Source organism: Mastigoproctus giganteus, chromosome 10 (assembly GCF_048544385.1).
Source record: "Mastigoproctus giganteus isolate SK-2022 chromosome 10, ASM4854438v1, whole genome shotgun sequence".
Taxonomy (NCBI): Eukaryota; Metazoa; Arthropoda; class Arachnida; order Uropygi; family Thelyphonidae; genus Mastigoproctus; species Mastigoproctus giganteus.
The window spans coordinates 31,892,971-31,909,158 of record NC_143584.1 but is presented as its reverse complement, the minus strand read 5'-3'; the positions used below and the strand labels follow the sequence as shown (position 1 = coordinate 31,909,158).

The 16,188-nt window shown below is 36.5% G+C and overlaps 1 protein-coding gene across 1 annotated transcript in view; it reads right to left on the bottom strand.

The window, feature by feature from the left end:
- LOC150078934 (enoyl-CoA hydratase, mitochondrial-like) overlaps positions 1–16,188 on the bottom strand; it is a 59,250-nt gene that overhangs the window by 4,832 nt on the left and 38,230 nt on the right. The window contains exons 6-7 of the mRNA XM_090383972.1: positions 12,262–12,381; positions 5,138–5,205 (exon numbers count right to left, since the gene is read on the bottom strand). Of these exons, the coding sequence (XP_090240098.1) occupies positions 5,138–5,205; positions 12,262–12,381 (188 nt within the window). The remainder of the gene's footprint in view (positions 1–5,137; positions 5,206–12,261; positions 12,382–16,188) is intronic.

Below are 16,188 nucleotides of genomic sequence, written 5' to 3'. Positions count from 1 at the left end.
AATTACATACATAAGATCACTTATTGCCATCCAATAAAGTAAAGAGTAATACTCAAGTACAACCAGCTAGAGTGGTTTACATAAATTGAGTGAAAATAACATACGAAATAGGTAAGTGAACAAAATGCTGTTAGAATGAAGGATGGACTAATTAAAGTTTGTAATCTAGATATACTCCTAAAAAAATTAATCTGGTTTAAAGGAAGAATTAATTCAGATTTGGATCCTAACTTATAGGAAAGATGATATTGTTGAAGGGACCAATGGTAGATACTTAGTCTTCGAGAGGTTAACATGCAAACCAAACAGTTCAGTATAATCCAGGAGGTCATATTGACAATTTTAACAGTAGTTGATTTATACACATTCACAAGCAAACAAAAAAAACTGGTCATAATGTACGGTTTAATGAACAATTTGTAGGGAATTAGGTGGCGAAGAATACTTTGATTATAAAATAACTTTTTCCACTTATAGAGTGACGGTTCCCTTCATAGTACTTAACACCTATACATTTACAAAAATATTTTTAAAAGGAAATAATTGGGAGAATTAAATATAAGTGAACAAACAGTGCACCACCTTTTTACACTGTCCAAGATGGAAACTGAAAGCATATGTTAAGGAAATGATTAATATTTTCAGTGCTAACCATGGGAGAGCCATCTAACAAAGTCTTTTAAAGTGTACACCAATAAATCTTAACATAGGGTGCATTTGGAAGTCGGGGGGGGGGGGTGATTTGACTGAAATGTGGAAGAAAACTTGAGGGGAAAGTGAAATATACGAAGGGGTTGTTCAAAAAAGATTTGCATTCACTCAGAAGTAGTTGTGAGGGAAGGTTGAAATAAACACCACTTATTACACTTTTTTTAAATATAGTTGACAGAAAAAATGACATTTTTTACCACCTTTCAATACACTTCCTCAGTCCAGTTATGTAGAAGTCCTTTGACTACTTGAAACCATGCAACCTGGCAGCAGAAATTACCTCATAATTGGCAGAAAAGTGTTCAGGGCAGGAAAGAGGAAGAAATCAGAGGGTGCAAGGTCAGGGGAATAAGCAGGATGTGACAATATTTCAAACCACATTTGTGACAATATTTGTGGGCATGACTCACTGCAGCATGTAAGGAATGTGCAGAGTCATCATGGAGCAGGAATATACACCTTTTAATAGCTTTCCTGTCTCATTTTTTTTCTTTTATAGCAGCACAGAGCTTTATGAGGAGGTTGGAATAATACTTTAATGTCACAGTACAGCTGTTTTGAAGGTAATCTATTAGTATTACACCATTCTGATCCAAAAAAAAAAAAAAACTAGCAGCATCACCTTGCCAGCACTTGGTTGCACCTTTGCTTTTTTTGGAGGGGGGATTCTGCATACTTCTATTGTTTTGACATTTGTTTGGTTTTGGGATCATAGTGATGGATCCAAGTTTTTTGTCCATGGTGACTAAAAAAAAAAAACCTACTCTTGCTTTTCCTGGCATACTTGTGCACATTGTGCCCTTTCCTTCTTCTGGTAGGCTGGTCAGAATCTGGGAACACATTTAGCAGACATTTTACTCATATGCAACTGTTGATGGATGATGCTCTCCATAGACCCTACACTAATTTGGAGCTCTGCTGCTAGTTCTTTGACACTAATATGGCAATCTTCCACGATTAATACCTCAAATTTTTGCAACATTCTTCTGTTTCAGCAGTTGGGGATACTGGGATTTCTTCATCATGCACTGTCTTCCACATTTGCATTGTTTATACCAATGTGCACCAACAACGTAATGTGAGCAGTCTTCTCCATGTCCATTTTTTCATGGATTTTTTTGGGTGTTTTCCCTTGAAGAAAGAGAAACTGAATCGCTGATCTGTATTCCACTTTATCCATTGAGACACTTCACTTCATTCAGCATTGCAAAGAGAAAAAATATTTAATTTTCAGATTGAAACCAAAACTCTTTCTATCACAATTACTTCTAGTTGGATACAAATCTTTTTTGAACCCCTTCTCCCATTCATGAATACTAGAAAATTTGGTAAGTATACACTGAGTACCTAAAACTGAAAAGGGGCAGAGTGCATAGAATTATAGATTGGATCAATTATACCAGTTATGGAATATGCTCCATATTAACCAGACAGCAGTTTACTTTGGTGCACAATTGCCTAACTTTGTTTTTTTTTATTTCTGGAGAAAGTTTTTGGTTTTTTGAATTTTGTTTAAAGTTTGCCAATGCATTTTATTTTTTTAATGAAAAATTTAAAAATATTTTTTACATATGTTATTTTCAATGAAACAAAACTTTTATTAGTTCTCAAAATAAAAAAAATAAATTGGCATCATAAAAACAAACTAAATCACTTCCACTACAGTTCAGAAAACTGTTAGGAGCATGAAAGATGCATGCAAGTGCATTTATTAACATGTCTGTGTATAAGCATTCAAAATTTACCTAAGTGCTATGTTGTACAGGTGGTCATTTTTAAGCAGTCAATGATTGCTTTAAAAGCGTATGAAATGAGCTGCTTGATTTTGTTGGCACATTGATTGAACTCTGGGCTATTAGCACCAACAATTCATTTTTGTTTATAGCTTGATATACAATTTTTTTTTGTTTTTTTGCTTGCATTAAGGTTAGTTTATGTATGTAGAATGAAGTTCTCAATTTTGTTCTGATTTACAGTGCATAATACCAAAGTAAGTGTTAGTTTTTAACTATGAATTCTGGACTTTTACTTTTCAACTATTATTTAAGAATTTTTGAAATGTTCAGGATTTTGGAACATTTTTATTTCTCAATGTGCTGAAAATTACAGCACACTTGAAGGGTGCTGTAATTTTCAGAAACATTAACACTACCTATATTTCAGATATAGGTAGTGTTAATGTTTTATCAAATTAACGAAGTTACACTATTACTGTTTATATCTTTAATTTAATATTAGGTTATTTGAAATACAATGTAGTTTGAAGTTGAAAAATTTGTGTAATTTGAAAAGGCTGCTGAAAATGTACAGGTACAAATAGTTAGAATGAAAATTATGGTTTATTGTATATACAGTAAAATCACGTTAATTTGAAGTTGAAGAGACCAAAACAGATCTATTTTGATTTAAAAGGGGTTTGAAGTAAAAGTTCAGAATGTGGCCGTATTAATCAAGAGAAATTTAGTCACTCTTATTAATACTGCATAGATTTACATTTAAAATTCATTCGTGAATTTATGGTTAATTTAGTCTATATGAGAAAGATGACAATTGTGCTGTGAATAAATTCAGTAAAATTTGTGCATATAACAAGATTGCTAAGTTTCATTTTTGCCATCATCCATTCATTATACAATGCATAATCTTTCGTTTTGGAGAGAGAGCGAGAACGCTGGAAGATTTAAAAAAAAAAATTCTTAAGGAATTCATAATGAGGTTGAATTGTTTTCAATTTTTTGCACATAACAATCTGCCATTTGACATATACAAAGTGTGCATAAAAACAAGTGCTATGTTACTTATATCTTCTAAAGACAGTATCCATGTAAACAAGGTGACATTTGCTAATTAGAGCTGTATAAGCTGGTCATAGAGCATTCGTGCAAATTGGTGAACATTACTTTAGAAGAGGGGGGGGGGGCTCCTTGTCTCTCTACACATTCTTCTCACTAAGCCAACCAAGTTCAAAGATTGAGCAAAATAAGCATCTCTTACATAGAATTTGCCATAACAAGGACTGATTCTATTTAAACTAGCATATACCACAAGGGAGATACTGAAATTCATATTTAATCTCTTCTCCTCAATGCAATTTGAAGCATTAGCATTAATTTCCAAGAAGATTTTTTTTATGGCTCTCCCAACCTGTTTTCTATAAGGTGAAACTTTCTCAACTGTTCCTTGTGTGCAATAAAGTCTGAATAAACCTAATTTCTGAATAATTAAAGTAATTAAGATATTTTCCAAAATTTCAATGATTTAATGTAAACTCAAAGAAAAATTTCGAAAAGTAGGGTGGTACCCCCCCCATTAGTGGATTAAAAGCCCATTGCTGCATATTTGCATAATGAATGCAAAGTTTTCATTATATTTAATTGCAACAGTCATTATTTAATAGCCACATCATGTATATTTTAGTATTTATATACGGTGTGGCTATTAAATAATGATTGTTGCAACTAAATACATATAATGAAATATTCTGTACCTTACAAGTTATCCCTTTTAATTTCCTTGAGTTTGCACACACTGTTCCATATATTTCTTCCAAGGACAGAAACATTTATGAAAGTCATCTTCTGTAAGCCCTTTTAATGCTTCAGTTGTTTTTTCCTGAATGTCTTCAATGGACTGAAATAGGTTTCTTTAGTACACTTTTCAGGTTAGGAAAGAGAAAAAAGTCAAGGGGCTAGGTCTGGTGAGTAGTTCAAAGTCTGGATTTTTACAATTTTTTTTAAGCATCTTCACAAACTTAGTCTTCTTATTCTTTGGTCTTTATTCAAAATTTTGGCACACTTTCTCATGCCTAAATTTTCAGTTAAAATTTGTCTAACTGGTTCTTTGTCTATAATGAGTTCTGATGCTTAAATATTCTAATGCTTAAATGACTATCACTTCTAATCAATGTCCTTATCTAGTCCATATTTTCATCAGTTTTCATGAATACCAGATGGTCTGGTCGTTCGTCTTCCACATTCTCTCTTCCTTCTAAAAACTTTTATGCCATTCAAACATGCAAGCTCTTGACATAGTTTATCTTCCTCATAAACTTGATGTAACAACTCAACTTTCAGTTGGTGTTTTCTTTACTTTTGTTAAAAATTTGAGGTTGATTCTTTTGCCTGTCATTTTTACAGAAAACTGAAAAAACACAATGACAGCCTTACTGTGAAGCAAATGAGTGTGTTGGAACTTGGCTTGGCAGACAACTAGGGAAAGATTCAAAGTCAACTGCTGTGCCTTTGTTTCACAGGTGGTGCTTGGTGTGTAGTAGCTGTGTGCACAGTCTCGTTATTTAATAGCCACACTTTGTATATCATATTTCAAAAATTTAGGTAGTTCCAACTTCTGTTCTAGCAGTGGAAATCAATTTATCTTATTGTAGGTTAAATGCTTTCTATTCACAAATATTTAAACTTATACTTACGGTTGCAAAAGTAGTATGAAACAGTCTCTTTTCAACACGTAATCCTTCCTGCAATGTGGTTTCATATGCTGAACCAAGAATAAAAAAAAAAAAGTCTTAATTAAAATGTTCCATGATAACTATATCTGATTACTATGTAAGAGTTTCCAGAGGCTCAATATATTCTACTTTATATATTAACATTTAAGAATATACAAAGGAATTTACCTTTATTCTGTCTCGTAGGAATTCTTCTTATCCTATTCTCCTATAATACCAATGAATTGACGAAAGATAATTTATAATTCACAGTGTGTTCCTCACCATCAGCCCACGAATGATTCAGTATCCCAGGATCGCAGCCAAAGACCCTAAAAAATATCAAATCTCATGTAACTTCTAGTGATGGAAGACGAAGAATATCCTTTAATGCTGTGTTTTTTTTTGACATGTCTTCAGTCACTAGAAGTTACACGGGATTTTATTTCTGGGGTCTTCAGCTGTGATCCTGGGATACCGAATCATTTGTAGGCTGATGGCAAGGAACACATTTTGAATTTTAAATTATCTTTTGTTAATTCATCAGTATTATAGGAGCGTCAAAACCACAAGAACTAAATCTATTAGGAAAACGTGCAACGTCGGTGTGAAAATAGACAGATACGGATGAAGAGGCAAACAATATACTAAACAACTCTAAGATATCTAGCTTAGGGCTCCTAGCAGAAACCCCAAGAAACAGAGGACCCTCAATCCGGATTTATGATGTGTCAAAGGATTTTGACCCTGCTGCAATCACAGAGATCTACCACTGTAACCTTCAGAGGGACTTCCCAGACAATGAACCATCTGACCTAATTTTCCCCAAATATCAGTCAAGTTGGAAAGCTGGATCCACAACCCAGTCAGTCGTGTTTGGCCCCATGTGCCTGGCAGTCTATTGCCAGAGAAGACAGAGTTTACATAGGCTGGGGATGCCACAGATTCAGGTGCACATTCCAGTGCCAAAGTGTTTTCAGTGCTGCAGGTTTGAATACACCTCCCATACCTGCACCCAGACCAAGTAGACATGTGGACACTGTGCCAAAAAGGGCCACAGCTATAATGCATGCCCAAACAAAACATCAGAACCAGTTTGTGCGAACTGTAGGAGTCAGATGGAACATACCCATTCAATATGAGATGGAAAGTGTCCAGTCTACCAAAAAGTGCATTCCAAATAAGAATCAATTATGGGAACACAAATTAAATGCTATAATCACAACAAGATAAAATTCCTTCAAATTAATGCACAGAGAACCAAATCCATCACTGGACAGATAAGAAAAAAGATTGAGTAAGAAAACTGACATATTTCTTATTCAAGAGCCCTACACTTATGCTAATGAGGTGCAGGGTTATCCCCTAACCTATAAGATAGTTCAAACAGCTGGAGAAACCCCCTGGGCTGCAGTAGTCGTGCATAACCCCACCTCACAGTGACAAAAATTACCCATCTCTGCTCAACCTGGGCAGCCTGCACCCACATAATTAGCTCTTTGGGAGAGTTCTATGTGGTCTCTCTGTATTGTTGCCCAGGTGAGGATATCAGCCCTGCCATCCAGTACCTGCACAATCTCAGCATGATGCTCCATGAAGCAAAGATTTTGATAAGATCTGATGTAAACTGTCACTCCCCCATCTGGCACAGCGAAACACCCGAGCGTAAAGGAGCCCGAAATGGACACAGATTCTAAGAGTTCCTGACCAATAGCAACCTCACAGTCCTTAATTGACCTAATAATCTTCCCACCTTTTCCAGTACACTTGGGGAGGCGATGATAGATGTTACCCCTGCCACAAGATCCTTCGTGGAATATATTACAAACTGGACCATTTGTGAAGGATGGACAACTTCTGACCACCGCGCCATTACATTCAACATGGAGAGAACATTACAGCATACAACCTCTTCCAGACAGATACTTCACCGTTACTCAGTGCAAAAGGCGGATTGGCCACTGTTCAAGGACACACTACGCGATTATGCCAGAGTCCTCCAAACTGTCAATCTGATGAATTCCGACTTGGACTCCCACCAGCGTAAAATCATCTCACCTGCTGAGACAGAGCAAGTCTTAGCAGGTGAGGTTCAGTTGGTTAAGAGTAGCCCATTCTTGTAGCACTGTCAGTGCACGATTTGCATAGGTCTCTAAGAGAGCCCTGGAGTCTGCCTTCAGCATCAAGATCAGGTCATCTGCGTGTGCTTGTGATTGGACTTCTCCAAGGTCAATGTTTAAGAAGTCATCCAGAACGTAGTTCCAGAGCAGAGGCTCTAGAACGGAACCCTGTAGGCAGCCTCGGTATATATGTCTTGAAACGTTGACTGTAGGGGTCTTCACCATGATCTTTCTATCTGAAAGATAGCTACTGATGCAGTTGTATAGGTTCTCTGGGATGTTGACTCATCTGAGTCGACCCAGGACACTCAGCCACCATAAGGCGTCGAATGCCCCGGCAAAGTCCATGGAAATTGCCAAGAAGTATTTATTGTTGCAGTTTTTGGCTGTGGCTATAATATTTCCCAATGGCTCAACAGTTGATTTTCTTGGCTTGAAACCAAATTGGTTTGCGGTTTCGTAGTGGCTTTCTAATCTCTGGCGAAGGAGCTGTTCAAACACTTTGCTCAGAACGGACAACAGAGCAATAGGCCTATAGGATTCTGGCTGTTCTGGTGGTTTGGGCGGATTCTTGAGTATTAGGCAGGCTAATGCAGTTTTCCAATCTGTTGGGAATGCCCCATGTTTCAAGCAGTGGTTATAGAGGTTTAGAATGAGATCAGGTTCATACTCAATGACTTTTTTGGTAATTTCTGTCTTAATTAGGTCTTTTCCAGGAGATTTCTTATTCCTGATTTTGTAGGCTGCAGCAGTGAGCTCCTGTATGGTGAAGGGTGGTTCTATCACTGTGTTGTGATACAAGGCATTTTCCCTCTCCGGTTGAAGTTGTTCGGTGGTGCAATCCAGACATAGTTGCTTAAAGATGACATCCAAGATAATATGGATGGAGCCCTGCCACGTCGTTAGCATCTGTCCTTCAGGTGTCTTCGTGGCAGGAATGACCTCTCCCCTAGGGAGTTTTCTAGTTGTTATCCTATAAACAATCCCCCATGGGTCAGAGTTGCCCACAGTGGAGACAAGGTGCTCTCAGGACAGTTTTTTTTCCTCTGCCTGATCATTGCTGTATAGGAATTCCATGCCTCCCTGTATTGGTTCCTGAGGTATTCTACTTCTGCTACAGGCCAGGACCTCCTGGCTCTCTGGAAGATACCCCCTTTTGGTTGACCTCCTTTCTAAGGGTCTGCAGTTCCCGGTACGGGCTTTTTCAGCTTAATGGCGACATTAAGCGGAAAAACTAAGAGGCACACTTGTACCAACCAGACTGCCGCAGATAAAGATCCATGGCACTACGATAAAACTGCAAGTCCAAATGAAATACCTTGGAGTAGTCATTGACAAAAAACTATCTTTCCTACCGCATTTGTCAACCTACGTAAGAGGATAACAAAGTAACTACCCTAGTAGCCAGGGTAACCCGGAGGGACTGGGGGCCTCAAAAAGCGCACCCTGGCGCTCTTCTATAGGGCAGTTTTCATCACTTATGCCTCCAGGGTGTGGTTCGCAAAGACGCAGACCGTCATCAATCGCCAAAAGCTAGAAACCATAACAAGAGCTTCAACCCATGTCCTGCAAGTCCTAGCAGGTGTTACTACCTTTAGACCTAGAAATTGTCTGCACAGGTCTACTCTATCAACTCTCCAAAGGAAAATCAGACACAATATTAGACTTCACCTCTGACCCACTCAACAATAGGACTGCAAAAGAAAAGACTTATCACCCATTTAACGCAGGTCTGGCAGACTAGGTGGACAGTGTCTACAAAGGGGGCCATAACCCAAACATTTCTTCCAGAAGTCCAAATAGTTTATCCCAAATGTTCAACATGGTTCTCCCTGGGCCTACAAACCACTTTCCTTTTCACAGGGCACAGTTCCATTTGTGCAAAACTGACTTATTTCCATATAACAAACAACCCTCTGTGTAACTGTGGATCCCAGGAAACCTGGGACCACCTTATGTACCACTGCCCGCTTTACGAAGACCTTCGACGCATTCTCATTACACAGATTCATTACCTTCCACAGGATCAAGAAAACCATCTTCTGGCACACGAGCAACACTACCGCGCCTTTTTTAAGTTTGCCCAAGACCTTTTTGCCAGGCAATGAACTTTACCGCAACTGTAAATCTCCGCAGGAATGGTGCCATCAGCATTAGCAGAGGCATTTGATGCAAGAAAGCAAGCTTATGCAGCATCAGCCAAAAAAAAACAGTAACATAAATAAATAAAAATAACCACTTCCACTTCACCCCTCTGTTCGTTCGAAATACCTGTCCAGCTGAGCCTTAAACTTATTTAGGCTATCAACTTCCACGACAAGGGATGGAAGTCTGTTCCACCTATCAACCACCCGCTGGCTAAAGGCAAATTTCCGCACATCTATCCTACATCTGTCTTTCCTCAATTTGAATTTATGCCCTCTCAGGTGATTATTCTGAGCAAGAGGAAGAATCCCATCAGCATTGAGCATGCTCAAACCATTCAAGGCTTTGTACACCTCTATCAGATCACCTCGCTGGTGCCTAGTTTCCAGACACTGTAATTCGCAAAATTTAAGCCTTTCTTCGTAAGAGCACCTCTTTGTCCCATTCACCAATCTAGTTGCCCTTCTCTGTACTCGTTCCAGCAGCTCTACATCCTTCTTGAAATGAGGCCTCCAGGCCTGTATACAGTACTCTAGGTGTGGCCTGACCATTGCCTTATACAAGGGAATAATCACCTCCTTATCCCTGCTAGAAAAATTCCTATATATCATTGATAATACACCATGAGCTACTCTTGCAGCCCGTCTGCACTGCTCAGAGAACTTCATATCTGCCTGCACAACCACCCCCAGGTCCCTTTCATTCTCTACCACTGTCAGTGTAGTACCACAGAGTTGATACGTTGCTCTGGGGTTGCTGTTTCCCATATGTAGTACTTTACATTTGTTAATGTTAAACTTCATTTGCCACCTCGAAGCCCATCTGCTCAACCTTTCCAAATCCTGTTGCAGCAGCATAGTGTCAGTAGTGTCCTTGACAACCCTGCCAACCTTCGTATCGTCTGCAAACTTGGACATTAAGCCTGATATACCATCATCAATATCATTTATAAATACAGAAAACAATAAAGGACCCAATACTGAACCCTGAGGGACTCCACTAATAACATTAGTCCATGATGAGCAGTGTCCATTGATTACCACTCTCTGTCTTCTCCCCCTCAACCACCCCTTTATCCATACAACTCCTTCCTTGATTCATTGATTCAGGTCAGTTTAAAATACGGCTTTTATTGACATACTCAGTTTAAACACAGGCCACATCCAAATTTGCATGCTCTATAATGTTAAATCATGCTTATGCCCAACACTTTGTGGGAGGTGAATTAAAAATGACAATACAGAACACTAGCTTTATTCTCTCTTTTAGTGATACTAAAAGAGAGAATAAAGAATACACATTTCAGGCCTCTAGCCTTCACTACGATGGGTTTAACTGTATACAGTAAACCCCCACTATTCGCGGTCGCTGATTTAATATAAAATGAAACCTAAAAAAATGTGAATTTTAATTTTTGGTGATGTTAAATGGTTTGGCAATATTGGAGTTTTGGGAGGTGTTGATACCTTTTTAGCTGTTTGGGTTTTCAGGAAGGTGTATGATGATTGATGGAACATGAATATCAGTGTCCCTTCTACTGTTTGTTAGAGAAGAGAGATTTCTACCTCCACTGCACATTTCTGCTGAATGGGAGACTATCTTTTCAACTGCTTATTATTATGTTTATTCTTTTGGGTTGATTCTTTTTCTGAAGGTGTAATTGGGGATTGTGATTCTCTATTGTAGAGGACTTGATGAACTTCCCAGCAGCTGTTAAATTCAGCTTCCATTACTTTATTTTACCAAGAATAGTTGTGGTCTGTTCTTTGAGAACACAATTCTCTACTTGGAGTTTATGGAGCATTTTATAAACAGTCAAGTTTTTTTGTTAAAATGTTCAGAATTCTTAGAAGGACCAAGTTGTGAATGACTATTAAAAATTCACTTTAACACAGAGGGAATCTTTAAGTGGCTGCATCCTTTGACTAGGCTTATTATTTTTGTATGTCAGAAAGCTTCTACTGCTCAGTAAATGTAGTAGTTTCATGGTTTTACAGCAGAACAAATTGTCATTTTCATGTTACTGTGGTAAATGAAGTTCATTCTTCTGTGATTTAAATATGATTATTGCATTTACAAGGCAGTAGAATCTTTTTTGGGAACCAAAACAGAAATGATGTGAAAAGGAAGAGAATAACCTCTTCCTTTTCATAACCATTTTATAATATAGATAGTAGATTTCATTTTTGTATGGTGGTACAGCTTCAAGGTGACAAGACATTTATTACCTCATGGTAATTGTTTTAATTTCCACAAATTAAGAAAGGATTGTGCTGTTTTTATAGCAGCAGATATTTGATCATGAAACATCTGTATCAGCATCCATCCATGGAGTGGTTCTGATAGTTCAAATGTCTTATCTTAGGACCACAGTCAACCTAATGATACCACACAGTGATAGCTATTTTGTTGCTGGCATTAATCTCACAAGGGTGTAATATTCCATCAGTACAGGCTTGGCAAAACAGTGGTGATAAAAACCTGTAGTGTGAAGAGTGCCAAATGGTAGTACATCTAAAATATTTACGTAGAGAACATAAGAGATTATGCCAACAGCAAGTTGAGAGCAAAATGGTAGGATTTGCACCCTTTTAAGCAAATCTTTTTTTTTTTTTTTTGCATCTCTGTGTATAATGATACATACAATTCCAGATACATGTTTTCGTCACTTCAATAAGCAAGCACAATTTAATGTAGCTTTAAAATGGCATAGCCACACCAGAAAGAAAGCTTTATATTATGGTTTACCTACACTTTCATGTAAATTTCAGTTTCATAGCCTAGATGAAAATGAAATAAATTACAATAAAAGAATATATAAAACATGTATATATTACTCACCAGTATTTACAGATTCTTTACAAAGAGCAACAGCCACTTTTGAGTGAGAAGCTATTTTCTCTCCAAGCATTATTGCCTCTTCAACTAATTTATCTGTAGGAAAAACTTTGCTTACAAGCCCTAGACAAAAGAAGGTGGGAAAGACTATTAAATTTCAGTTTTTATCACGTAATGAAACTTTTTATTTATTTTTTTTATTTTTAAATATTATGTAATTATTCAGTGTCTGAGGATATAACATTAGCAGTAAGTAAGCAAAGCACAATTTTAATTCAGCATTAAACTGGTTTGACTACATTAAAATGGGAACATTATTTTGGCTTGGATGAATATCCATTTAAGGTTTTGTTTCATTATGCAATTAATCACTTCATTCTGTTAATTATGGAGAATTTAATTTAAATTCCAGCCTTTTCTGTCTGGTAATAATATAAACAGAAAAATTCAGGAATTTGAAGAACACTTTCCTTACAAAGAAAATTTTCTCCCTGAAATAAAATAATAATAATAAAAAAAAAATCTATATCAGTTTTCATTTTAGTCATTAACTGTGTAGTTTTCTTTTATTTCCAAATTCATAATTTCTAAACATTCAAATGTCCTAAATACATATTCCTGTAAAATATATCCTATAAAGTGTGTGAATGTATTGTTACACACACACACTGCTTCAATTAAAAAACAACAGATTATCTCACTTATATTTTAGGTTTAAGCAATTTATTGTTTTATTTATTTTTTTTTTTTGTCATATTGAGCCAGAATTTGATGTTAAAATTAGACCAAACATTGTCATTAATTTTATGACTTTTAAGTTAAAATCGTCTAATCAACTTTTTGACTTTCAAAAAACAGGAGACCAGGCAATTGTAAGCAGAAGGAAAACAAATTTTCGAGAAAAGACACATGCAAAGCAAGGTTTCTGAAGGGTCCTAGGCACTAGAACTTAAATTTCACTGACCATATACACATTTTATATTAAAATATATGCATAGGATTGTTTACCAGTACCACATGCTTTCAAGCATTAGCTTACCTAGGATTTTGTCAGAGCATTTCAAAGGTTCTCCAGAAAGAAAAGATCTGAACTCAGTTTTTGTTTCCTAACCTGGCTTAATATTTCTCACACTGAGCATCACTATGAGGAATTATTAAAAGGTCAAGCATAACTTGGGTAAGTTTATATTTCAAGCTTTCTTCTTTCATAAAAGAATCTGGTAGGTTCTCACATTGATGCTGAAAAACATTATTGCTCCATCTAGAAGTACTGGCAACCTATCCATAAAAATTTCAAATTTGCAAACGATGCACTGCCTGATGACATTTGTACTATCTCAGTATTTATAATCATTTATTAATGGGAATTTGTGCATTATGTATTTGCATGCAACAATAAGTACTTCCCCAGTGAACAAAGAACAGAATCTTCTTTTGGTAAAATGAACTTAATATATTACAGAATTTTAATTAAAGCACAGGCAACCCCCCATACAACACAGTACTTCTACAACACTGTACTTATATAACATGGTTTCACCCTAACACGGTTTGAGAATTTTGGCAAGTCTCGCATAACACTATTTTTGAGCCTTTGTGTGGGGAAAAATGCTGCTATTATGTTGGATGTAATTTTTCAATATTTCCATTCTTTTTTGTGAATCCCCACTGTTGACTCGATAGTCATTATAAAAAAAAAAAAAAAAAAAAAAAAAAATTATGGGGACAACCACGTATTTTATTTTGTTGGGAAATCCCAGTGTTAGGGTTCAATAGTTCTGTGCTATTGAATTTGTGGAAAAATCTAGATTTCAAAGTTTTATTACTATTGGCTAATGTGCCAGGCCATCCAAAAGATTTAAGTCATCAAAATGTTGAAGCAATGTTCCTACCATGTAATATTTATTCTTTAATTCAGCCATTAGATCAACCTTTAAAACTCATCACATCAGAAAATTGTAACAATGGATTTTGGAAAAAATTCATTCCGAATCTTGAAGTAATGGAGGCATGGAAACATTTTCCAATTGTGGACTGTATCGGCTTTATCACTCAAAAAAGTAAAACCATCAACATTAAATGCATGTTGGTTTGTTTGTTTGTTTGTTTGTTATTTGGTTTTTAGGAGCATTAGCAACTAAGGCCATATTGCTCCGAGATATGCGGTGGTCATTCCCTGACCTTTCCGCATCCTCCGTATTTGGTGGTGACGGGCTCGAACCCCGGTCTAATCAGGAAGCGTGTGCTACGCACTACTGCTCCTTCCCACTTGGCTACGGAGGCGTCTAATGCATGTTGGAAAAATGTATGGCCAGAGTCAATTCATTCAGGAAATATGGTTGAACTGGCAGAAAACAGAATCTGTGCAATATTAGAACTTACTAGGAGGGGAAGGTTTCGATGATATGACTACTGAAGCCCTCCTGGATAGCACAGTTGGTAGAATCACTGCCCTCCCCCACATGGGTCGAAAAGACCCAAGTTAGAATCCTGTCAATGATGGGAGGAATTTTTTATTAGTCATTTTCACAATGTGGCTGAGTTAACTAGTCTCAGGTGAGGGTAGCAAGGTTCCCCCCCCCCCCTGGACTCTCTGGTTTTTCGTCTAGCAAAACAGAAAATTAACCTCAGAACACATGCAATTTATAGACAATATACACAGAGCAACATAGCCTTAGTCACCGATGCTTCTAAAAAAAAAAAAGTTATTACTGAAGACGTTCAAGAATTTCTGGGAGAAAAAGAGGCTGGTGATGGGGGTTTGGTGGAAATGGCATTGGAGGTAAACCAAATCAATTTAGACGATGATAGTGCAAATCGCATATGGGAAAGCATAAAGCTAGCTGAGCAATTAGAATCTTATATTTTGAATACAGATTCTCCAACTGAGAGGAGTCCAAATTCAAAAGGGAGATTTCAACATGCTCATATCCATACAATGAAATTTAAAAGATCTGTCAAGCAAAAGCAAACAAACTCAATTTTTTTTTTTAAGAGAACAGAAGATACACAAAATCAAGGATGGTGTATTTTTTTGTTTTGTTAACATTCTGTTAATGAAATAGTGTATTTTTGCTAGCTTTTGGAATGTAACCCCCACCTTTATACTGGTTCTTAGTCCTGTATAACACTGTTTCGTATATATGAGATTTTATAGGAACCTAACTACCGTGTTAACGAGGGTTACCTGTATTACAGAAATTAAACCGTTACCAAACCTTTATCCACTAGTGAAGTAAAAATTAAGAAACTGAAATTGCTAGAAAGTATTGAACTTAGAAGTACTTTAAAAAAGTTTAATTAAATTTACAAAATATTGTAGAAATTAAATTAAACAAATTTTAATGGATCCAATTTAATACATATCTCTTTTCAACTGCTGTAGTCAAAGAAATAGGCAGAAATTCACAAAAAAAAAAAAAAAAAAAAATTTAAGTTTATTTTTCTTTTTCCAAAAAAAAACAAAATAATGAGAAAATAAGTTTATACAAAAAAAAAAAAAAGTAAAAATCTTTGCCACCAGTTAGTATTAGTAGAGGCATATGATGCAAGAAAGCAAGCTTAAACATCAGCCCAAAAAAAAAAAAAAACCACCCTTCCCATTTCACACATCCATTCATTCCAAATGTTTGTCTAGCACTGACTTAAATTTATTTAAGTTATCAAATTTCATAACAACAGATGGAAGTTTATTCCAACAATCAACTACCCACACATCTATTCAACAATTTTCTTTCCTCAATTTCAGTTTATGCCCTCTCAGGTTTATAATCTGAGCAAGAGGAAGAATCCCATCAGCATTGAGCCTAATGAATCCATTCAAGGCCTTATACACCTCAATCAGATAACCTCACAGGTGCCTACTCTCCAGCTGCTGCAAATTGCAGAACTCAAACCTTTCTTCATAAGAGCACCACTTTGTTCTCCTCA